Genomic DNA, 25,293 nt, shown 5'->3' on the forward strand with positions numbered 1-25,293 from the left:
TTTGAAGCCGGTGGCGGCCATTTTTGGTGCCCATAGAAGGGCAAATCAGAAAGAAAAAAGTGGCCACCGGCAGGAGAAGATAACGGAGAAAAACAGGAGACGAAGTGATACAGAGGGACCACCGGGAAAAGGTAAGTAAAAACGGGGGTTTCCCGGGGAAAACAGGATACTTGGCAGCTATGATGCCTACATGCACCAAGGAGGGGAAGCCTGCTGACTTGAGGTTTAATATCAAACTTACCTTCTCTTGCCCTTGTCCCATAGCCAGGAACTTGAGTCGGTTCCCTCCAAAACCTGTCCGATCTGCTAGTTTCATTAGGTCACTGGCAGGGTCAGAGCCAGGACTTAGAATGAAAACAATGGGTGAATTTGGGGTGCTCTGCTCAAAGATGGCTTCAAAGCTGATCACTGGAGGCTGAACATATCTGGGGAGGAGAAGAAAGGGAGCACAAGTGAATGATTCATGGGGAATGGGGACTTTATCTACGGTAGTTGTGATGATGACCCAGGGCTCACACTTTGTACAGTAACATACTATTTTTTTAAAAAAAAAGGAGGAAAAGAGCAGCACTTACTTCACACCCATGGTGACAGTAACATAATCAGTCACTGCGCGATAGACACGGTCCACTCGGAAGCAACGCAAAAGCAGCAATTTTTGGAAGTCACTGAGACTGCTTCCATAGTGCATGGGATATGGGGTTTGTTCCAGAGCATCGATATCATACCACTGGGGAAAATGAGAGGTTAAGTCAGTACTCCATGAGCATTTGATTTTCCTACTTAAAGGAGGAGAAAATTACTAGGGGTTCTGAAAATCGTTCCATGACCGCTACTACCCTTCCACAAAGGTCAGCTTGGGTGCAGCTGAATCTGGCCTGAAGGCAATACAGGTATTGCCTGCTCAAAAGCCAGTCACAAGTAACAGAAGCCCCACCCCCTGCTCTTATTTGCAACACTCAAGGTTGACCATTCAGTATGGAAAATCTTGCTCACAGCTTTCCACTCATCTGGATTATCCTCCAAATCAGCTGCAAGAGATCCAAATTCTTCCGGGAACAGTTCAGAGACACGGATTACATCCTCCCAGCCTTGATCAGAAAGCCAGGCACATGGCTTCTTTCGGGCACTCTTCTCCAAAGAAATATTGCCTTGAAACAGGACAGAAAAACGTGAGCACCACAATCCATGGATAAAGAGTCAGGTTTTAGAAATTCACTCGTCCAAATGGCAAATATATTTCATTAATATGTTGGAGAATTGAATTGTTCACCTTCCTGCCATCATAAAAGAGAAAAATCACCTGAAACGGAGAGCCTCACATAGCTGGAAAGAGTACTCTCAATTATGTAGACTTACTGAAAGGGACTTTACAATGTAGGCGGTCCTACAAAAGCTCATGGAACTGCACCTTTGTCAAGTCTCACCTCTGCATTAACAGAATCTGTTTTTATAAAATGGTTTCCATCCTAATGGATAATAAATAAGGACCAGAAATCCAAGCCAATGAATAAATAAAAAGACTGATGAAAAGTCATGATATTAACAATTAACAAAAAGTCTGGCTAGACAACAAGACACTTTTGCATCCAGCAATATCTGCATTGAGTTCTGGGAAGTATTTGGGTACCTTTTAAAAAGAAATCCAGCTCTTCCTGAGGAACTCTGCGATCAGCTTGCTCAATCTTGATTGTCATGTTAAAGGAGAAGAGTAACTTGTGCTTCTCAAACAGGCCTGTGAATGAAACCTCAATAAGCTTCCATTATTAAATGCAAGCCCAGATGTACTACGATTCTGATCCACAAAATGACAGCACACAGAAGGGTTGAACACAGGCATTCTGAATTCTGGGAATGAGGTAACTGATGCCTTAGAATCTTATTACGAGATCCTCCCTCAGAAGATCAGTGAGCTGTGCTGAAAGATCACTTGCCCATCAGTTCACACTTGCCTCCACAATGCACAACCAGAAAAAGCAGTGCTGGGTGAGTTTCACACCGCATAGACTCTCTTGCTGATGCAGAGACACGGTGAGGAAGCCTGATGTTAAATGAGTGTGCATGCTAAAACATACCCCAGAGGGAATTCATATGATGCCCAGGAATTCCTCAGCAGACGAAATGATATAGAAAAGGATTCTATGGAGATGGACCGTTTTGAAAACTGTAATTCTAAAGAGCTGCCAAGCACATTCTACAGAAGTGACTATGTGAGCAGACCCCTGGTGTCTGTATAGCCCATTGTATCCACTGAAATCAATGCACCCAAGTTGGAAACAATGGACCTACTCTGAGTAGGACTAACATTGGATACAATCCTCTGCATGACTGTCAAAGAAAGGGATCCTGATTGGCCAATCATATATTGGGGCCCATGTAATGGAACCTTGCCAGGACAACTTTGCAGTTAGTTGCTTTGGCTGGCATTTCTCAAGCTATTGTCTACTTCTCCACAAAGTCCTTAGCCTACACCCCTGGAGAATCCTTTTCTGTATCAGTTTGCTGAGCTAATCATCCAACCATGACACTACGGTATCTATTTTCAGGAAAAGCTTGATGATCACGCAAATTTTCCTGGGCACTAAGGAAGGATTTTTATGCCATACCTCCCCAAAACCAGTCCACATTATTCAGGTGACAGTGCAGGGCCAAGGAATTTGCACTGCACCAGAGAAACCTGAAGGGAGGAGGAATGTATTTCATGAAAATCAAATGGACACCATTTTGCACTTCCCATAATACTTTCTGCCTATAGGGAGGTTTCAGTCACCAACCTGTGCAACCATAGTTGTATACATTAAACGTTAAAGTGTCCATGATGTTCCGCAACCTCTTTGCAACAATGGTGTCAGGTATTGATTTCCGAAGAGAGAGACCAAAAACATCCAAGAAGGCAGTCAAGGAGTACTGGTACATCGTGTTGACAAGGGCCATCTCAGACAGCACAAAGAACAAGATGGCACCTCTCTTGGCAGCTGCACGGTAACCATCTCGCAGTCTGTCAATATCAATTGCTGTTTTTTCAGCCAGCTTGAGTTTCTCAGATACCTATTTTGCACAAAAGAAATATGAATTTGGATCTGTTGCAAAGGCTGAATTGAACCCACTAGCATGAGGAAATCTAAACAATATTGGGTGCAGGGGGAATAAAATATTGATCATTGTAGTGAGTAAACATTTAACCCATGTACCTGGTTTGAAAAAAGATCTGCACTGTACTTCAGACATGGTGCTAAAATAGTGTTTCTTGCAAATATTATTGCAGGCAAAACATGTCACAGTAGCCCTTTCTACTGCTGAAGGAGACAGGGCAACTGACAGTTCTCCTTTGTGCCGCTGAAGCGGACATGAGAAAAAGGAGTCAAAACTTATTTTCTTTCTCTTTCTTTCTTTCCAGAGTACTAGTTACAGGTAGGTAAAATTTTTTAAAAAATCATTCCAGTAGCACCTTAGAGCCCAACTAAGTTTACCACTCCTATCAGCCATTCACCCATTCCCACCACCCTTCTGAGTAATACCCCTCCCCACCCTCTGACTATACATAAGGGTCTGGTGACTCCTGTTTCAGTGTATCTGAAGAAGTGTGCAGGCACACAAAAGCTCATACCTATGACAAACTTAGTTGGTCTCTAAGGTGCTACTGGAAGGAATTTTTTTTTATTTTCTGTTTCTTTCCAGAAGCAGCAATTCTTGAAGAAAAGCCAATGCCCTGAATAAAGGGTCGCAAAGACGCTGAGGGTAAGGTGCAGAGCGGCTGTTAGGGAAGCAGCATGCGGTCGCTGCAGGAGGCAATGCGCAACGCAAAAAAAGTTAAAGAAAAAGGCAACGGCCAGCAACAAGAAATAAAGATCAAAATTAATAAATTAATGGAAAAAGAAAAGTAAAACACTGAACATAGAATAGGGAAATATGTTTAGCAGGGGGACACGTGTTTTTTTGTTTTTTTTTTTTTTTACCTCAGTGGAGGACACATAAAAAGACAGACACCAAACAGTAAGAAAGACAGGAAAAATAGCTGGCAAACAACTAAGGAAGAGGAAGATTACTAAGTAATTAAGAATAACAAAGAAAGTGGTTAATGAGGACTCAGCTGACTAACAGGCAACAAAGAGTGAGAGCAGAGAGGGCCAAACTGCTCCATCCTAGACAAGGGGGTGGCTGAGGAGAAATGGTCTCCCTCCCACAATTCTTTGCTCCTGCCTGAGTCTCGTACAAGAGGAACAGCCCAATCCAAACACTTCATCATCCACCATAATAAATTGAGCATGCAAAATGCATACTCTACAAGATTAGGCCCCGCCCCCTTTATGGGCGTGGCAGTAGGAAAGCAAACTCATAATAGAATGGAGACTATTTTCTCAAGACTTAAAAAGCAGGCCTACTCATGCATGTACTTTCCATTGAATAGTTATGTTTCAACCAAGAACTTCAATCAAGTGTGAGGAATCTCAGGCCTGGGGGCCAAATGCAGCCAACCCTGGCCTCTTTATCTGGCCCTTGGGACTCTCTCCAGGCCATGCCCTCTCTTCCTAGCCAATGCCCGTTATTGGCTCTCCTCTGTGTCCTCCCTGAGTGCTTTTGCCCGGCTGGAATTTGCCCTGGATGTGTGATCATGTCTCTTGTTTGCCTGGATGGAAGATGGAGAAGTATGCATCCAAGTGTAGAAACCTGGCTGGAAAATAGTTTACTGTTGTTCCACCCATCTTGCAATTGCTATGTGCCCCTACAGCCCAAAGGTTATCCATAAGGGCTGACCAAGTTCCCTCACCCCTACCTGAATGGAAGGAGACAATACTATGAAAGTGGGGCCCAGAAAAAGGAAAACAGCCCTCTGGTGGACTATGCACATTGCCCCTACCTCAGTAGCTTTGGACTTTGTCTCCTCCAGAGTATGCACCAAGTCTACATTGTCCAACATATTCCCAGTGGAAGTTGCCAATTCACGAAGGAGGGAGTCTTCCAGATCCTTCAACAAATTCTTGTTTTCACTCGTTTCCTGGATGAGATGTTCTCTCTGCTCTTCCAGTTCACGCCTTTCAAATCCTACAATAACGCTTAGTAGCTGGTCTTCTAAACCTTTCAGAGTAACTGGAAGGAATTTAACAAGGTCACTTAACACAAGGTTACAGGTAGTTTTCCAACGTTACTTTCACTCCACTTTAAGATGACAGTTAGAACTATCTCTTGATAAGTTCAAAGGCACACAAATTATGTTTTGCTTGCACACTTTCCCTGTGGTCACTGTGGGAAACAGCAGGGTTCTTCTTACATTCCCATGAGTAGTAGCTTTGTGGGTAGTTACTGCATTGGTTCTAAAGACTGAGATGAATAAACCTAGGGCCAACTTTTCATCAGCTCCCACTAAACTCCATGAAGATTCCCCCACCCAAAAAAGGTTGGCCCAACAGTAAAAGTTACAGAGCAAGGTTGAGAATGCCTTGGGAATGGAGGCTCTCCCAGGAATGGTCTGAAGCTGCAAGGTCTGCCCTGGGGCAGTGTCTCCATTGGAGACTCTCAGGGAAGCCCATGTTTGCCAGACTGAGTGCCATGGAAGAAAGATGAGGTTTAAATCTTGTATCTCACCTTTCCCCTCATGGCTCCAAGGCAGCAAATAAACAACAGGAAAACTATGTAACTCAGAAGAGCCACCTGCAACTTCTTTAAATGCCTCAGATGGAACGGCTGGTTGCTAAATGATCAGAAAGGCAACATCCAAGGACATTAGTTAATTTACCCTGGAATGCTTCTATCACTATCCTAGTGTTGCTTAACTTCAGCTCTTGGATTTTGAATATTCACAACTTTAGGTCAACAACATAGGCTCTACATCCATCTAATTCTGCTATGAATTTCCCACCTGACTGCAAGGTGTCTAGACTGGTGAAGGTTATAGATCTTTGCTAAAGGAATACAACCAGGGACAACTCATAATCCAGTGGGTGGGTAGAAAAATTTCTGAGCTGATTGCCAGCCTGATTAATTTGCTCACCTGTGTAGTTGATGACCATGGCTTTGCCAAACACTGATGGTGAATATTTAGGATTGGATAGTTTGGTGTTCAGATACAGCTTGAAATTGGCATCATAGTCAACCTCCTTGTCTCCAAGAACGATGAATGTTCGGCCCTGGGCACATTTTATGTTCTTTTCTAATACATTATCAATCACAGGGTCAATGTATTCATCAACATCATGGAACAAGAAAGGATTCCCATATTTTATGGCCATTTCGAGTTGCTTAAGGAAATCAGGATCATTGAAGGAAGCCATCTGAGAAATAATGAGATATGGATATATGAGCATGGCGAGTAGTTAAATTGCTTAATGCAGCGCTTCATCTCCTAAGTCCTATTTCAGCATGATCAAAACAAGCATTTTGAAACTGAAAGGTTATGCTCTCTGCAACTGCATATTTTTATTTCATTTGACAGAAAAATTAAGGGTAGGCCAAATATCTGAAGTTGCCTTGTTGTGGCGAAGGGGCTTGAATAACTCAGAGAAGCTATGAGCTATGCCATGCAGGGCCACCCAAGATGGACAGGTCATAGTGGAGAGTTTTGACTAAACGTGATCCACTGGCAAGCCACTCCAGTATCTCTGCCAAGAAAACTCTATGGACAAAGACAACAGGCATATTAAAGTTATGACGCTGGAAGATGAGCCCCTCAGGTCGGAAGGCGTCCAACATGCTACAGTGTTCTCGAAGTTACGAACATGAGTTTGACCAAACTGCGGGAGGCAGTGGAAGACAGGAGTGCCTGGCGTGCTATGGTCCATGGGGTCACGAAGAGTCGGACACGACTAAACGACTAAACAACAACAACAACAACAACAAATTCAAATAGGCCCAATCATTTGACATCCTCCACTCCAACATTGCAACACAGCTTATTGAGAAACCCGAAACAGGTCCCTGTGTGATGGACAGCAGAGCCAGACCAGAGAGCTGGAGTCTCTCTCTAACTGGCTACCAAGACAGCTGGTCAGAGGAGAGTGGAGCAGCACTTTGGGTGGGAGAATAAAAGGGGCAGTTTCTGAGATGGAGACGGGGCTGGTTTAAGAGAGAGCTGGAGGGAGAGAGTTGGTTCTGGATAGAAACATCCACTCTGAGGAAAATATCTAAAACTAGAGAAAGGATTCTCCGAGATTAGATTGGAAGACAGTGTTTAAGGTTTTGTGAGAGTATTCAGTTAAGTGGAGGGCAGAGTTTGAGCCAGGAGAAGTAGAAGCTGTGAGGACACAGTCTCCTTTGGTCTCACTCCAGTCAGGGAAGGAGAGATCTTTTAGAAAGAGAAGATCACCAACCATTTGGAATAACTTGGGAGTGTGATTGTTAAAAGGTTGGGTAACTGACAAAAAGTACCACCTTCTGTCGGAACTAAAGTGTTAAGCTGTGAAGGAGAGTTGTGTATGAAGCTTGTATATGAACCAAAGTATTAAGCTGTATCACTGAAGTAATTAAACTTAAGGAATAGAAGTAAAATAACTCTATATAAGCTGAGCATTTCCCATCTAGTCTGGAAACCTGTAACAACTATCTGAAGTGTAATAACTGAACTTAAGCAACTGAAGTTTGAAAGAAGCTGTTATTTACTACCTTGTTTAGAAGCCTGTAACATCCATTAGATTTAGTATACTTATTAATAGGTTAACTATTTCCTGAAAGAACATTACTTCGTGATACATTCTTTGTCTTATCCACTTTATGCTATATAATAAATCTTTCTTATTTTTTCAACTTCTGCCTGAGTCTCCATGTATCTAGGATTTCCCTCAGACAAAATCCAAAAAGATAACCTGTGGTGGTTATTTTAGTGTATGTAGTATGTAGTGTATGTAGTATGGAGGTAGGATCCACTGCATCAGTAAGAGTCACCTATTACTGAGCTCCATCCATGTATTTGAACCTACCTTGAAGTTCTAGGTCAGGGACCACCAACCTTTTTGGATTAGCAGGCACATTCTGCAAAATGCCACAGGCACCAGTAACAAAATGGCTGCCATGGGAGCACAGTTCAGCACAAAATGGATGTCATGCGGTGGGGGGTCCAGTATACCTCGGTCCAGTATACCTGAAGGAGCGTCTCCACCCCCATCGTTCTGCCCGGACACTGAGGTCCAGCGCTGAGGGCCTTCTGGCGGTTCCCTCGCTACAAGAAGCCAAGTTACAGGGAAACAGGTAGAGGGCCTTCTCGGTAGTGGCACCCACAACAATTACCAGACCTTTAGAAGGTATCTCAAGGCAGCCCTGTTTAGGGAAGCTTTTAATGTTTGATGAATTTCTGTATTTTAATATTTTGTTGGAAGCCGCCCAGAGTGGCTGGGGGAACCCGGCCAGATGGGCGAGGTATAAATAATATATTATTATTATTATTATTATTATTATTATTATTATTATTATATAAAATGAGAGACAATGCAGTCATTGTTTACTCCCTGCCCCCCCCAACAATGCTGTTGCTGTCTAATAACAACAGAGAACATTCCCCAACACACACACCAAAAATGAAATAACCTAAAATTTGTTTTCTAAAATTAAGAATACCCTAGGCCACCCGCCTGATGCTGATGGCTGCTGGGTTGATGATCCCTCTTCTAAGTCTACCTTAAAGTGTTCTGCTGGCCTTAATCAGTCTGTCCCTTATTCTCCAGGGTGGTTCACTGGCCAATTTCCAGTAATATGGAAAGGTTTTAAGCTATGTAATTTCCTTTTAAGTGAAAAAATTAGCCTTACCCGGAGGTTATTTCTTTCTTCTTTCCTCTTGATCCAATTTAACGCTTGTTGCTGTGGATCAATACATAGTGGGAAACGGCTGGCCCGTGTGGTGAGAATGCCATTTTGGACCGAGAGCTCATCAGGAGGTAGACCTTGAGACCCCCACCTGAAATTAGAGCAATCAAGGGAAGCCATTTTTGTATGGCAAAAGAAAACCTGTCAGCTGAAAAAATAAGTGTGAATGTTTGTGTGTGCTTGAGCTATGTCAGGGGCAGAGACGTACCTAGGAGTTGGTGAAACCATAGGCCCTGAGGAGGCACAAAAACCACCCAGAAATCACTGTGTGTGGTATGCCTCTGAGCTTCGGTCCTCTCGCCTTTACACAGCCCACCTTCCTTCTCTTTCAGGGAAGTGTTTAGCACCTCTTGAGAGGAGGAGCCCACAATGAACCCTTGGTCCCATCTGCTGCTTGGCTCCCTTTCCCACTCTCCCCAATTTCTTGTTTGGGCTTCGCCATTTGGCCTGCCTGCCCTTCTGCAGCCTTGGCAGGCTTGGCTCCCCTCCCCGTCCATCGCTTCCATCAAGCTGAATTGTGTGCCAGGGAGCAGCAGCCCTGAGAGCTTGGGAAGAGCAGTCAGCTGGGTTGAGTCCAGAAGACCCTGGATGCCTCTCCCATTTGCATCCCTAGTCCCAGATAATGAAGAGAGAAGGGAAAGAGATGGAGAAGTACTTATTAGAAAGTGGGGTTACACACACACACACACACACACAGACGCACACTCCCTCGGGTCCTACCTTCACCAAACTAAAACTGCCACAATGGCCCAATTTAAACTGCCATGCTTGAAGACCCTTAGTCACCCTGATTTGGAAACGGTTTGTTGAGGTCAGTTAAACAAAAGCTTCACTGCCAACTTCACCCTAATTGTTTTGAAACCATTGTGAGTACACCACCATGGTACAAAGATGTGCAATTTTTTCTTCACCTTTTGTCCTCACACCACCTTCCCTCCAGATGCTTTGAGTACTTGGGTCATGCAAAACGTAGTAATTTCTAATGTGACTATTGTGGTAAAGTGATTTTTTTCTGGAGAGAGGTGCCAATACAGCTCCTTGCCAATGGCACAAGAGACCCTAGGGATTCTAGACAAAATAGCCACTGAATGAAAGGGTGCATAATATGCTGTGGAGGGAGCAGATCATCAACTGAAAGGTAGTTTTGGCCTTGTCTCTGAAGTCCATTGGCAGGAAGATCCTGTGGAAACCACAGAGATGTCAAAGCTGAGACATAATGGGAACAGGCCCATCCCTACCTGCTAATCTCAACATCATCAGTCAGCAGGTTTTCTAATCTGAAAGGCTTGCTGAGAGGAATATCTCGCTCATGGATATCTGATTGCCAAACATCCTTAATCATCTCGTCACGAAACTCCCAGGTAAAGGCACCTTCGTAGCTCAGGAAAGCGGCACATAGCAGACAGTCTCCTAACAGTTTCACTTGTCGTTTCTTTAATTCTTCCAAATCATTCGTCCACCTGGTCAGAAATGAAGGAAAACAGAGCTCCTTTAGTAGATTAAGAATAATTGAATTAATCCAACGAAGACTGCACCATACCAAGATCCCTGTTGCCTTGTCCCTCGTGGTAAGCAGCAGGAACAGCCCCACCCACCCTGCCAGACACTGTTGGGTGACACTGCAACCCACCATTCTGAAATACTTCCTCCACTAGTTTCATGCTGAACAGAACAGAATGTGCAACACCAAAGACCACAAGGCAAAGCAAAAATCCCTTAGCACCAACCACTGAGTCCATTTTCTCAAAAAAGACTTGAAGGCTAGCTCAGCCCAACAAGACAACCCAGAAAGATACAACGGTTGATGACATCAAAAGTCACTGACAGGTTCAGGAGAAAACTTAACAATCTGTATTCATTGACTGACATAGCTTAACTAGTTGAACAAGAAGAAAAAACAACCTATCTTCGGGATAGGTTTCTCCATGGTAGGAGACAGCTTGTGTAGCAGGGGTGAATTGCAGGCAGCTTCTACAAGCTGTGCAGCTAGAAACAGCAATCTATGTAGTCACTGGCACAGTTAAGGTTAAAAAAAACCCCTATTTTGGGATGACAAATTTGGGAAGCCATTTTGGCAATTCTGTCTGGTTGAGAGAGAAGTTTTAGTAACATGCATCAGGGTGTCATTTCTACCAATGTGTGGGGACTGTGATGGTTGTGGAGAACTGCAGGTATCATTTCCTCAATCATTTACACCATCTTCTCCTGGCTTATTGAATAAAAATGGGGCAGGGAGACATTATGGGAGAAATGGCAGCTGCCAAGTAACCAATAGGCACCACTTGTAACAATAGCAGAACTATTTTTAAAATCAACAACTACAGACGACATATTAGGGATGATTGAATCTCTCAGTTTTAGTTTCTCTCAGTTTTTCCATACTTCCACAGCAGTTTGTGAATTTTTTTTAAAGTCCTCAGGAAAATTAATCGGCAAACCTCTTCTAATAAACACATTTTTGCATGAAATTTTGCCTGATATACACATTTACAATTTCAAGTATTTTTGTGGAGATTGGTTGGCTGGAGAGCTGCATTGCAAAATTCAAATAAATGCAAATTTTGAAGGTGGCTGTGTTTTGTTTTACATGTTTTTTAGAAAGGCTGATTAGGTAGTCTCACCTTTAAAGGTAGACTTGATGAAATTCCTCCCCCATCCCTAAGAAAAGATGGAGAGAGAAAACTGCTTCTCTTAGTAGGCTGCAGTTCTACAGATTTACAGATATTTTCCCTCCCCAAAAATATGCAAAGAGGTGTTGCTACACCTTCCCTCCAATTTCCACTCTAAACATTCAATAGAGAACTTCTGGTGCTGACTATAATGTACTTGGACCCTTCAGAGAAGCCTCACTTGCCTTATATTTTCAGATCCCAATCCTGAGATAAGTTTGTCAGCAGCAATAAGACGCCGTTCCATAAGTTCAGCTTCTTCCTGAAGCTGCTGTTTTTCCCTTATGGCTGCCTCATACTTATCTCCCAGAGCTTTCAGCTCATTCTGGATGGCTGTCAGCTCATTCTGGATCTTCTCTAGTTCACGTTTACTTAAGAAGAAATTCCGTTCCAGTCTGGCCACCTGTGTGGAGGACAATCAGCTGAATTAGGCAGCAGCTCAAACATACACCAACCCTCAGCCCACTTCCAAAAGCTTTGCAAAATATTCAAGGTGCAGCTGATTTCCATGGGGACAATCTGCCCCTAACCACATCCAATAGTTTCTCCAACTGTCAGCACTTTGATGCCTGCCTCTTCCAGGTGAGCTGTCTGTACAGCTGGAACGGCATGAAAATAGCAGGATATGGAGTTTGGGGGGAGGCTGCTTTATAGAATTGTATGCTTCACTAGCATAGCAAGCTCAGAAGGAATAGTGGGAAGCATCTCTTTTATAAACATTTGATCTGCCCAGCACTGAAAAACTGGTGTGCGGGGTTGCTAAATCACAGGACAAACTGCAGCCATTTCACAACAACAATAGATTAATCTAATCCATAAAATATTGGTACGGCTTTGCAGGGGGTAAGGGTCCTCTAAAATTGCTTGGTGCCAGGTTCTCCCCATAATTTATGACAGGCCCATCCTAGCCATAGAGGCTAGTGGCGCGGTGAACCATGGCGCCGGGCGCTGGAGGGCGCCAGGGAAGTGATCCGGGGGCCACGGCTCAGCAGCAGCGAGCTAGGCGCGTAGCGGGGCGGGCGAGGGGGCTCCTGAGCTTGTACAGAGTGCCCTTTCTCCTGTCCTGGCTGGCCTGGTCCCGCCCCTCCTGTGCCGGCTGGGCGTGGCGATTGGCTGCGTGGCGGCGTTGCCCTTCCTTATAAGCTCAGTTCTCCATACTTCCCCCATTAATTTGCGTAATTGTTTTTTTAAAAAGTCATATATGCATTTTTCTATGCATTACTTGGCTGGAAAACTGCAATGTAAACTTTGGAGAAGTGAAAATTCCGAAGGATGGCTGTGATTTGGTTTGCATATTGTTATAGAAAATGCAAATTAGGTACGTTTGCCTTGAAGTGCAAACGGAATCAAATTCCTCCTCCATCCCTCCTCCCAAGTCACATTTAGCCTGGCCCTCATTCTGTTCACTGCCACTTCCATGTTTTCCCCTTGTACCTTTTCTCTCTTTGGCTTGACCTCCTTAGCTACATCACAGTAGCTCATAACAGCATCCACAAATTTCAGCATCCCTAAACCGGCTCTGCTGACAACTTCCATTTCTTCAAAGGTTGTGTTCAAGTTCTTTAGCAGCCCTCCAATTTAAAATGTCAGAGTTAATTTCACAGTTTTAAGGCTAAAACACTCATTTCCCAGGACCAGAAGACGATTGAAGTGGGAGTTAACAGAAGGTTACATGCAGGCCTAGTCTTTGCCTGCTTGCACACAGCTCAGATGTGGGGGATACATAAAGTGAGGTTAGGGGCAGGGCCTCTCTGTTGCATCAACTGCCTCATCAGATGCACACCTAAGAGTAGAGAGATGTAGAACTGATGGACATGCCTTTCCCTATGTTGTACTTTTGACAACAAAGAGTTAATTCTGAAGGCAGCCCTGTTTAGGGAAGCTTTTAATATATATTTTTCAAATAATATTTATTCATTTTATAAAAGCAAAAAATACAAAATACAAGAAAAAAGGAAAACAAAAAACCCGATATTTCATACTACTTAACATTGTTCTATCAACTTCCTCGATTCCCCCCTCACTTGGTCCATTTTTAATCCATCCTTGGCAATTTTCATCTTTTTCAACACTTGTACATTTTCACTCCATTATTCCTAACCTATGATCATCAATTATTCTTAACCTATAATCATCAAATATTCACAACATATAATTAATTTCTCAACATCTATCTCCTATTTCACCCCTTAGCCTAGAACTAATTCCCAAAAATATCCATAATTTCAAACATTACTTCTATCCTAATAACATTTAAACACTTATATCTAATTCTGCCCCTCCTCCCCTGGACTCGGAATCTCCCAGACGGCTCAGCAAGTTCCATAAAACAACCCTGGTTCGGTCCATCTTAACCAGTCAAAAAATAATGTCCATTATTACTTCTCACCCCACTCCCACTCTGTCACACCCTAAAAGCCACACTTTTAATGTTTAATAGATTACTGCATTTTAATGTTCTGTTGGAAGCTGCCCAGAGTGGCTGGGGAAACTCAGCCAGATGGGTGGGGTATAAATAATATAATAATATATTATTATTATTATTATTATTATTATTATTATTATTATTATTATTATTCCTCACTCACTCCCGTCAAGACCATGACAGACTCCCACCATCCCTGCCCATTGGTTGAGCTGGCTGGGGCTGACAGGAGCTTGGGTCCAACAGGGTATGGAGGCCCCCCATCCCTGATTTATAGAATGCAGTGGATACATTAAAGCCACACACCTAAAATAAAACCAGCATAGCTGTAGCAAGAGTAGTTTGCTCCCTCCCTAGCTACATGGAAGCTGGTGTCAAATGGCTCTGGGCATGGGGGACAGTCAACTGGAGAAGAAGGGGGGCGGGAATCACCAGTGCCTGTTTCTGGTGGACAGCTCTTTCCCCTCCCAGAGGTTCTTCCATTACCAATAACCCTGTGGGGTGCAGGTAATGCTATGACCTGGGCTGCCCCAAGAACCAGTCCTGACTTTGAGAAACAAGAGGTGCCATATACAACTGTGGACCTTCTTCCTTAAATATATGAATCCCTGAAAAGAAGACTACGTGACATTTGCAGCATCAGACTGTGAAATGCAGTTTCAAGGGTACAGTTAATTCTGCCGCTTAGCAATTTACCTCGGACGGATTTCACTTGACTCTGATTAATCGAATCAAAATCGATTTCCATAAGGGAGCGTAGGAAGTTGGCCTCTGACATCATTCCTTTGGCTGTCTTCCAGTTGAGTTCTTTGTAGCCTCTCATGATAAGGATGCACTCGCACACAGTCTGCACCTGCTTAGGGGGCTTAGCAAAGGACCTGAAATGCAAAAATAAATAAATATTAGGGCAAACAATACTCACAGATCATAGATCACAGAATTTCAGGGTTGGAAGGAACCCCCTACCTAGGGTCATCTAGTCGAGCCCCCTGCAATGCAGAAATCTTTTTGTCCAATATGGGGCTCAAACCCACGACCCTGAGATTAAAATTCTCATGCTTTTACCGATGGAACTCTCAAGCCAATTGCTTACAGATTTTCTCCCTCCTTGAAATTTTGAGTCTCAGAAGACCTTAACTGAGCTGCACTGGGCTAGGCTGGGAATGGTCAAGGGTGAGCTCAAGGCTGCCTCTGAGTAGTGCAGACCAACTGGACACACCCTTTGACAGCCTACAAAAAACTCTAGTCAAATTCTTTGTGCTCATGTTTTCATGTCTTTTGTTCCTTCATTTTCCAGAAACCCTACGTGTCATGTGAGGTTTTCAACGAGGCTGGCTTACCCATCCGGAGTAGGAGGGGAAAGCTCTCTGCCTTCCTCCCACCTGCCAAAGATGAGAATCTGATAACATTCCTGCCAAAAGTAACAGTAATAAAAAATATTTAAATGTGAAGGATGGAGCTTGGGTTCAGCAGCCTAGACCAAGAGTGGTTAACCTGTGGCCCTTCAGGTGCTGCTTGACTATAGCTCTCATCATTCCTGGCTATTGGTAATACTCACTGGCGGAGCATCATGCTCCGGCACTGGGGGCGGGGGCGGGGCTGGCGCGCGTTCTGGGGGGGGGCACGCCGCCTGTAGGGGCGTAGTGCGCATTCTGGGGCGGGGGGCAGCCGCCATGGCACCCTCGGGATCGCACTGCCTGGGGCGGAGCGCCACCATCGCCCCTCCCTTCGTACACCCCTGGTCATGCTGACTAGTGCTGGGAGTAGAGAGAGCCAAGGTTAATTCCACCCCCACCCACCCCGACCTAGACACAAAAAGAAATGTACTGTATTGGAAAAGAGAGTGGAGGGAGAGAAAACCCCAAGTAAACTGCATGCCCCTAGTTGCTAGTGAGTTGCAGGCAGCCAGTGAGCTGGAGGGCAGTGGATAATCTGCTTCTCCTTTATCTACTGAAGGCAACTAGTCCTCTGACCCCAAGGAGAGGACATAACTCAACTGTACAGATTGTCTCCTACAATGGGATTGGAAACAGATGGTAAGCAAACTTTAAATAGGTGCAATATGGATACAAAATTGGTATTTGAGCTGGTGTGAGTGCTCCTGATGAGCAATGGACATTTCTGTGTAAAGTCATTTCCTGTGCCAGGATGGCTGCAGTTCAAGTACCTGATCTCAGTGACATCAGATTTGTCAAGCTTCTGAAGTTCTAGTTTTGCGGCCTCCAAGATGGGCATGGCTTCTGCCAGGGCTGTCTCGGCGTCCTTCTTCTCCACTGCAATGACTTTGTTCTGCTCTTCTATTTCCATGGCTTTTTCCACAGCCAGCTTTTTCTTCTCCTCAGCTAATATGTAGGACAGGGACGATTGCAAAAATTACTCCTCAGAACGGGCATCAGCTTCTTCAACACGGCTACAATACTGATGCACTTTTACAACGCACTTTTACTACAGCAGTATTGCTGAAATTGGTGCAAGTCCTTGGGTGGCCCAAGAAAAGACATAATGATGCCCGAAGCAAAGGACTGGAAGGCGCCTCCCCACCACTCCACATACAGAAGTTAACTGGATTAGCAATTTGTCAGGGAGGTTGCTGGCTACCCTCGAGCAACGACACTCCAAACCAGGCATCCCCAAACTTTGGCCCTCCAGATGTTTTGCACTACAATTCCCATCATCCCCGACCACTGGTCCTCTTAGCTAGGGATCATGGGAGTTGTAGGCCAAAACATCTGGAGGGCCGCAGTTTGGGGATGCCTGCTCCAAACCATCTTGTCTTTAATACTTTTATTGTGAAAGTTATTTACAGTGCAAGAGCTTCATGAAAACATGTCTACTCAGTACTATCAAATTCTCCCAATGGCGCTTTTCAGCTCCTCCCCCAGCAGAGTAGTTTGGGGACCCCAAATCTCCACCCCCTGCGCTTGCGAGCCGCTGATCGCCTCAGTTCCGGGGTGAATTTGAAAGGACACCCCTCTGCTGTTTCCCCGCTAGAACTCTCTGCTGGCTCCTCCTTCCTTGCTGGTATCACAGGCTGTAGGCAGTGCTCTTGGAGGCTGCCTGAGCCCTGGCCCACTCTGCTCACTTCCTCCTTCCTGTCTCCTGTCCCTCCGCTGTTGTCAGAGCCGCTAGAACAGCTGGATTTGATAAGGGGTGGCTGTCCCCTGTAAGCCCATCCCCTTACACAAATGAACCTTATTTCAACAATGGCAACAGGGTGAGTTGTTCATGACTGCTCTGATCTCAGACAGGAAGCTTGGGAAGAAAGGCACACAAGAATCCTTTAATTGAGAGGAATAATGAAATAATGGGTGGATTATAAGCCATGCGTAAGAAGGTAGGGAAGGAAATATTCAAAATAGGTGCATGAATGTGTGTGAGAGGCAGGGAGAGACGCAGGTGAGGGGAAGCTTTTGGCATTGCTGGGTTGTTGTCAAACATTTGAATTCCAATGATGGCTTTTTCTAAAACTATTACTTCAGTTGTGGGAGGGAGGGGAATCATGTAACAACACTACAGTGTGGGGTATGTTATTCAGGTGAATTTGATGGAGATTATTTCAAATAATGTCCTTGCAAAGTTTTCTTCTTCATCATCCCAACAGTTCAGACCACAGTGTGTCATGCATGGAAGGAAGTGTTACAGTTTCAGTTGGTTTTCTTGACTCATCAAATAAAACCAGACCACAATGTAGGTTGAATCAGTGATGCATTTATCTCCTCTAATGAAAGGTTACTGGTAAATTGAGTTAGGGTTCTTCCTAAAGGTACTGGATGATTCTTCCTCTCTCCACTGTTGAAGCAGCTCAATTAAAAAGAAATGCAGTTGAAATATTATATTATAATTCCAGCATGAAACAACCAAAAATCAAAAGAGCAAGAAATTCTTTGGGATTTGATCCATCTTTGGAGAAACAACTACTTATAAATGCAAATTTAGAAGGCTGCAATAATAGAACACACAATCCTAAATTGGCTCAGCACATGAGACTTTCTAGGCTTAGCAGCCTATGTTCTGCCAGGGCATAAAAATAAAAAGAGAGCCACCCAAGAGAGCCCAGTTTAGTTTGTGGGGTAAATCCTCTAAATCTCAGTGAATTATGACTGTAAGAAACACTTGCCAATTGCTGTGTTGGTTGCAATCTCCTGTAACAAGGCTTCACAAGCCGCTGATTTCTCTGCCAGCACAATCCTTTGCTCAGCAAGTTTCAGGTTGAGCTCATCCAGCTGAATTGTAGCTTCTTTAAGTTTGTCTAAACCACCCTCCAGTCGTTTGCACTGAGCTTTGGGAAAGAGGAGGAGAAATATTGTCATAAAGATGTGTGTTGTAAAATAAGATAAGATGTGACTGTCCTGGCTGCACATGTAAAACAATGTATTTGCTCTTAATTTACATAATTTACAGCACAATCCTACTGAATTCAATGGAGCTTACTCCCAAGTTAGTGCAGTTATGATTGCAGCCTTAGGCCATGCACATAACTGTCTTTGCACAATATTTTGTATGAGATTTGCAAAACTTCATAAGAACACAGATGTTACCCCAAATGAACTGATTCTTTTCATCCAGCAGTTTGCAGTAGGTGTTGATGAAATCAAGATAATTTTTTGGGGTGACGTAGTTGCTCCGTCTGAGTTTCTGCTGAAATCTTTTGCTGTAGAGCCCTACTGAACCGTGGACCATGACACTGTGTTCAATGACTGCCTCAGTTTTTTCAGATGGGATCAGTGGATTGCTCCCTGGGAAAGAGAGAAAAAACATGCTCACCCCCAAGTACAGAAAGCTAACAGAGAGACACACAAATTGTTATTGGTCTTTCAGGCTCAAAGAAATTAAGAAATGCTAGTCTCTGTCATATCGAAGGTACATTTCACTTAAGATGAACCCACACAATTAATCATGAGTAGTTCCCTCCTTTCCATTGTTTTATTTTTTTCTTTAATTAAAGTAGCTTCTCAGGCTGCAATCTCCAATAGAAGGAGACTAGTGGGGCATGGGTGGAAGATAAGGTATCTTAACCCTTTATTCTCTTCCAGTTTTTCACCTCCAAAATCAAGTGCCTCTCCACCCCAAGCTGCTTTTGGCCTCACAGAGGAAAACGAAGGGAAGGGTGTTTCTTTCCTCCATAGGTAACAGCACTGGGAGAAGAGATAAGAAGAGGTATGGCGGGTCATAAGTTAAACAAGGAATAGGAAAACAGTAAAGGAAGGGGGAAATTAAGACATGGGGAAGAATACATTTCCTTCAATTACATGCACATTAGCCTCTTGCTTCAAAAATGTTTACATACCCAAAAAGAACTTAGCAACGGCATCTAGAGCCTGAGGTGGCCAGGGCAAGAACCAGTCGATCCCAGTGTTATTGACAAGACCTTTGAAGAGAAATAACAAGGTTAATACTAGTGATGCTGGGCAGCAAGTCAATCTTTTCCCTCCCCCAGTTCTTCCTCCTCTTACCTCTTTACTCTTTGTCATAGCAATACTACCATTTGCCAAAATCACTGTTGCCTCAATACAACCCTGTGGCAGTGGCAAGCCTGATGCAGGCAAATTAAATGATGCCTGTTAAATGCACTAGTTTATAGGCTTGCCGCAAAAGTTTTCTGTGAAACTCAAAGCTTCTATATGTTGCTACACCTTGGGCTTTCAAACTTTCTACCCTCAAGGAATTCCTTTCGTGTTGCCTTGGCTTCCAAACAATTACTGTGTTCCTGCCACATGATGAGACTGTATATTGTAGAGGATCCTGGGTAATTTTCTAAGACACAGAAACTGGCCAGGCTTCTTAGGCTTCACTGTTGCATTGTGAACCCTAAAATCACACTCTAAAGCAGCCTCTCTCCACCTTGGGTCAAGACGTTGCTGAACTACAACTTCCATCAGCCCCAGCAAGCATGGCCAATGGTCAAGGATGATGGGCTTTGTAATCCAACAGATCTGAGGATCAAAGTTTGGGAAAGTCTGCTCTAAAACATAGCCAACACCTTCCCATGAATGCACATTGCAGGAGAAAACAAGCAGTGGTAGTTATCTGCTTTTCAGGGATTCTTATCTACTTTCTTTAGGTATCAGGCAAAAGCATTTCTTTTTTGCCAGGCCTTTGGTCCTTAATGTTTTAATCCTGCCTTTAAAAAATCTGTTAGATTTTTATTTGTCCCCCTCCCCGCTTTTGTGCCAGTTTCAATGCATGTGCTTGTTTTTATATTGTAAGCCACTTTGAGTTACCTTGGGGAGGAAAAGTGACAAATAATTTTAAAAATAGTAATAATAACTTCAAAGTTCAACAGAACAGAGATTCAAAACCATTGCTCTCCACTTATGAAAACTAAGCTAATGCCCGCTTTTCAGTTTCATTTATCTGCATCCCAGGGGCAGAGAGGGGATACCTGTTAACATACATACATACATACTGTACGTACGGTACATACATACCTGGAAAATTTCGGCAACGTGTTCTCAGTGTTTCACCAACTGGGGACATCCCAAGGACAATATGGAGGTTGTTGGCACTCTTGTTTACAAAGTACTGCCAGACACTTTCTTTGGCTGGAGCAGCTCCAGCTTTCATTGCTTCATCTGTAATCTGATTTAAAATATTATCTCTTTCATCATCTGGGAATAGGGCTGGCACCATTCCTATTAAATAAAGATAAGGTAAAAGAAGTTATTACTTCATGATAAACATCCCACCCACCCTACACCAACGGTAATCTCCTGTCTGGGTTTTCTCACCCAATAAACTTAAACAGATTATTATGCATAATGACCATGATTATTTTATGTGATGCAAAGCACATTCATCTTCTTCCAAGTGGGATTTCCTACCACTGGACAGAGGCAGGTGGCTACAGTGCCCCCCACACCCTCAAACCCCACTCTGTAAAATATGAAGAATCATAGAGAATTAAGACTCAGCACTTTAAAGAACATGAGAGCAGACCAAGAGCCCATCTGGTACAAAATCATGTTCTTTCAGTGGCCAGCCAGAGATCTGTGGGAAGCCTGCAAGCAGGATCTGAATGCAACATCTATTTATCCACTTGTGATTGCCAGGATCATTTGGATTGCCCTTTTCTGAACCTTTTCCAAATCTAGGTAAAGGTAAAGGGGCCCCTGACCATCAGGTCCAGTCGTGTCCGACTCTGGGGTTGCGGCGCTCATCTCGCTCTATAGGCCGAGGGAGCCGGTGTTTGTCCGCAGACAGCTTCCGGGTCATGTGGCCAGCATGACAAAGCTGCTTCTGGCGAACCAGAGCAGCGCACGGAAACGCTGTTTACCTTCCCGCCGGAGCGGTCCCTATTTATCTACTTGCACTTTGATGTGCTTTCGAACTGCTAGGTGGGCAGGAGCTGGGACCGAGCAACGGGAGCGCACCCCATTGCAGGGATTCGAACCGCCGACCTTCTGATCAGCAAGCCCTAGACTCTGTGGTTTAACCCACAGCGCCACCTGGGTCCCTTCCAAATCTAGAATAGCTTTTTTGAGGTTAGGCGACCAGAACTATGCATACTATTCCAAGTGTGGCTGCACCATCAAGGTCAGCATAAGACATTTTGAAATGTAAGGTGACCACAAAATGGTTCCTTCCCTGAAAAGAAGAGGTGAGTAAATATCTACATCAGGGACAAGAGGGGGAATAAAGATCTACATTGGGAACAAGGGTGGGAGGAGACCAGCAGTGCCTCCCCTATTCACCAAGAGTCTGCTGGAGAGGTGACAGTTCCAGACTCCAAGGAGCATTTGCAGTTGCCACTGCCACTGTGGCTGTGGTGGCAGCAGCAGGCAGTGCCCCTGCAAATCCTGCCACCCAAGGCTGTTGCCTCACATTGTCTCATGGGTGGCCCAGCCCTGTACACCGTGTGGTCACACCATAGGTTTGTCATTACCTGATGTTAGCATGTTGTTGATGAGTTCCAAGAACCCTTCTTCGGCCACATGAGCATCAGTAAATAGGAATATCATTATTTTATTCTCAATCCCAAGTTTTACATACAAAGATTTAAGATCTTCCCGCAAATTGTTTTCTCCATAACCACGGCTCAGAACTATTTCAAAAACCTAAAAGTAAAGTATGAAATTAGTTGTATTATTTTCACCGGAAGCACTGATTGGTAGAGTGCAGGCAGGGACATTCCCTTGAGTTGCAATTCCTTTATTTAAGAAGTTAAACAAAACCTGATTCTGTCTCTCCCAGAGTGATATAAGGCCATTTCATTTAGGCGAGTTGGTAGCTGACCATTTGCCTCCCCCCCCCCCCCAAGGGCTTTTAAAATTAATCACAGTACTTATATCCAACTAAGTTCTACTCAGAACAGACATACTGAAATTAATGGATCTAAGTTAGTAGTGTACATTAACTTCAGTGGGTCTATTGTGAGTAGGACTAGCATTGGGTACAACTCAAAGCCAGTATGTAATCCAAGACTTCAATGACAGGGAAGTGTGATCATCTAAAATAAAAAAGCAAACTAATGACCCACTAACCTCACATCCTGCTGTATAAGCAGCTAATCTTGCCAGAGACTGCTTCCCTGAGCCACCAACTCCAACAAGTAAAGCGTGACCACGGTCCATCCTTATGATGCGATGAACACGAACCAAATGCTCCAGGGCATCGTCAAACAGCACCAGGTTCATTTTAGTATTCAGTTCATTGTACTCTTCAAGAATCTCCTGCAAGGGAAAGGTGAAAAGAGTGAGCTTTTGGAAGGGTTTCAACACCCAAAAAGCAGGGTGTTAAACAACAGCAACACTGGGATTGCCTGAATCCTGATATCCCTGCTTAATCACGGATATATCATTTGCAGGAGTGTTACTGATTGTTCCCCGAGTTGGTGAGGCTAGTTTGACAACAGTGGGAAATCGAGCATTTTGTGTCATTGGCCCAGTCCTGTGGAACCCTCTGCCACTAGAGATTTAGCAGGCACCTTATCATAGAATCATAGACTTGTAGAGTTGGAAGGGACCTAAGGGGTTATTTAGTCCAACCCCCTGCAATGCAAGCATCTCAACTAAAACATCCATGGAAGATGGACATTGAACCTCTGTTTTCAAGGAAGGAGAGTCCACAATCTCCCAAGGAAGACCATTCCACTGTCGAACAGCTCTTACCGTCAGAAAGTTCTTCCTGATTTTTACTCAGAATCTCATTTCTTGTAACTTGAATCCATTGGTTTGGGTCCTACCCTTCAGAACAGAAGAAAACCTTCTGTGCCAACTTTTAAATGCCTGCTGAAAACATTTCTATTCTACCAGGCCTATGCAAGCAGTTAAAGAGTACATCCATGCATAATGGTTTACTGGTGTTTGTTTTTACCTTTTTTGTTGTAACTTGTTTTCAACTTTTTGCACATTTACTGTATGCTTTCACGACTTTATTGCGGCAAACCGCTTTGATATATTTGAATGCTTTTGGCGGTATACAAATATTTTTAAATAAATAATTAAACGCTGGAAACACTGAATGAAAGGAATATCAGAATTTTACAGTGTAACCCTACACACATTTACTCAGAAATAAATTCCAGTGTGTTCCATGGAAATTACACCCAGGTAAGTGTACATAGAATTGTAGTCTTAATTTCTCACTTTGCCAAAAGAGAATGCTACTTATTTTTGGTGTGCATTAATAGTCACACTGAACAGGTGACTGTTCACATGCCAAAGGTGAATTAATACTAATGATAAGGGCATACATAACAAATATCCAGTTGTTATAACCAAGCAACATACACAAAAAATACAGGAAGAATCCCATATATATGTCTTTTAATCTCCTTTTCTATAGTAAAATCTTCAAACCGTCTACAATGAAAATAAATATACACACACACCCCAATTTCATCTCTGTACCTGAAAGAGAGCTTTGGCAGCTTCATAGTCCTGAATATCTTCATAAACACGAGGCTCACTTTCATTTAGGGCCATCCTAAAGTCTCCAAAAAGTATAGGGTCTCTCATAACATGCTCGAAGTCATCTTTGAAATTGCCTTCCACCAGGGCTTGTATATGACCTTCAACCTTATAATATATAAGAAATAAATAAATTTTCAATTCCTTATTTAGGACCAGTCCTCTCCATTCTGCCTCACACGGACTTGTGCACTAACTTGATTAATAAAAACCCCCACAAAGGTCTGCAGAATTCATCCCAAGAATTGTTTTGTGCAAGAACCTAATCAGAACATATGTGTATGGGAAGTTGCTTTATAATTCATCAGGCCATTCCCTCAATACTGCTGTCCAAGGCTTCAGACACAGGTCTTTCCCAGTTTTGGTACCAGAAATCCTTTGAAATGAAGGTGACAGGGACTGAAACTGGAGTCTTCCATAAGAAAAGCATGCAGTTCACCACTGAGCTAAGTCTTCGAGTACTGATTATGCCATGGATTGTCATAGCTGTCAAGTTTTCCCTTTTCTCGTGAGGAAGCCTATTCAGCATAAGGGAATTTCCCTTTTAAAAAAGGGGAGAACTTGACAGCTAGGATGGATTGTAAATTCTTAATGGCAAGCAACATTCCACATTGTGAGTCTGTGAGAGAGAAAGAGCATGAGTGGCAGAAGGGAGATTCTACAACTAATGTGTGTTCTGCAGATATAGCAACTATGTTCAGGGGTTTAAAAGAAAGCGTCCTTTCATACTGCATCATGGTGTGGTACGCTGGCTTGACATTAACGGATAGGAAGTGCCTACAGAGGGTGGTGAATACAACACAAGATATTATGGGCTGTCCTGTGAATCCGCTGGATGACATTGCAGAAGACCGTTGCCTCCGGAGAGTGAGGAAAATTCTTAGGGATGATTCACACCCTGGCCAGCCTTTTTTTTTATCTCCTGCGCTTGGGCAGAAGATATAGAAGCATGATTAGTCACACCAATAGGGTAAAGAACAGCTTCTATCCCTGGGCTGTTAGGCTGCGAAATGAAAAGACAACAACAGGGCAACTGACTTTCGGGTTTGGTAGGTATGCGTCAGTAAACGAGGGGAATTAGGACTAAGAGAGCTGAGTGGGGGTGCTCGTGTAATCTCACTGTATACAAGTTGTACAAGTGACAATAAAGTATTTCAATTTCAATTTACATGCCTCTTTAATGGGGTGAGAATGTTTACTTTTGTGGGATTTTGAACATCTTGGTGTTTACGGTATGAAATGTGAGTGAAACACTAGGAATGTGACTATTTTGGAGGCTCTGGATTAGCAGAGGCAGGGCTGGCCCTAAGCCAAGGCTGGGTGGCACAATGCGCCAGGGCGCCGGGCCGCCAGGCGGCGCTGCGTAGAAGCTGGACACGGCGCTCTCGCCCGCCACGCTGAAGCAGCGCCGCGCCCTGAGCTTCCTCTTGCTGTGGCCACCGAGGCATGGGCGCCAGGGAAGAGGCAGAGGCTGGGCGCTCAGGGCCGTCTGTCTCCGAGC

The 25,293-nt window shown here is 43.8% G+C and overlaps 1 protein-coding gene across 1 annotated transcript in view; it reads right to left on the reverse strand.

Annotated features, from left to right (window-relative positions):
• The window catches only part of DNAH10 (dynein axonemal heavy chain 10), a 130,368-nt gene that overhangs the window by 11,231 nt on the left and 93,844 nt on the right, over nucleotides 1-25,293 (reverse strand). The window contains exons 50-69 of the mRNA XM_035097917.3: nucleotides 23,733-23,900; nucleotides 22,365-22,553; nucleotides 21,767-21,938; nucleotides 20,313-20,516; nucleotides 19,172-19,252; nucleotides 18,423-18,620; nucleotides 18,002-18,163; nucleotides 16,052-16,226; nucleotides 14,581-14,762; nucleotides 12,894-13,030; nucleotides 11,645-11,862; nucleotides 10,029-10,250; nucleotides 8,734-8,881; nucleotides 5,990-6,269; nucleotides 4,859-5,088; nucleotides 2,775-3,048; nucleotides 1,631-1,735; nucleotides 997-1,151; nucleotides 576-730; nucleotides 242-425 (exon numbers count right to left, since the gene is read on the reverse strand). Of these exons, the coding sequence (XP_034953808.1) occupies nucleotides 242-425; nucleotides 576-730; nucleotides 997-1,151; nucleotides 1,631-1,735; nucleotides 2,775-3,048; nucleotides 4,859-5,088; nucleotides 5,990-6,269; nucleotides 8,734-8,881; nucleotides 10,029-10,250; nucleotides 11,645-11,862; nucleotides 12,894-13,030; nucleotides 14,581-14,762; nucleotides 16,052-16,226; nucleotides 18,002-18,163; nucleotides 18,423-18,620; nucleotides 19,172-19,252; nucleotides 20,313-20,516; nucleotides 21,767-21,938; nucleotides 22,365-22,553; nucleotides 23,733-23,900 (3,639 nt within the window). The remainder of the gene's footprint in view (nucleotides 1-241; nucleotides 426-575; nucleotides 731-996; nucleotides 1,152-1,630; nucleotides 1,736-2,774; nucleotides 3,049-4,858; nucleotides 5,089-5,989; nucleotides 6,270-8,733; nucleotides 8,882-10,028; nucleotides 10,251-11,644; nucleotides 11,863-12,893; nucleotides 13,031-14,580; nucleotides 14,763-16,051; nucleotides 16,227-18,001; nucleotides 18,164-18,422; nucleotides 18,621-19,171; nucleotides 19,253-20,312; nucleotides 20,517-21,766; nucleotides 21,939-22,364; nucleotides 22,554-23,732; nucleotides 23,901-25,293) is intronic.

The sequence above is a fragment of the Zootoca vivipara genome, chromosome 16 (genome assembly GCF_965207765.1).
Source record: "Zootoca vivipara chromosome 16, rZooViv2.hap1.1, whole genome shotgun sequence".
Lineage (NCBI taxonomy): Eukaryota > Metazoa > Chordata > Lepidosauria > Squamata > Lacertidae > Zootoca > Zootoca vivipara.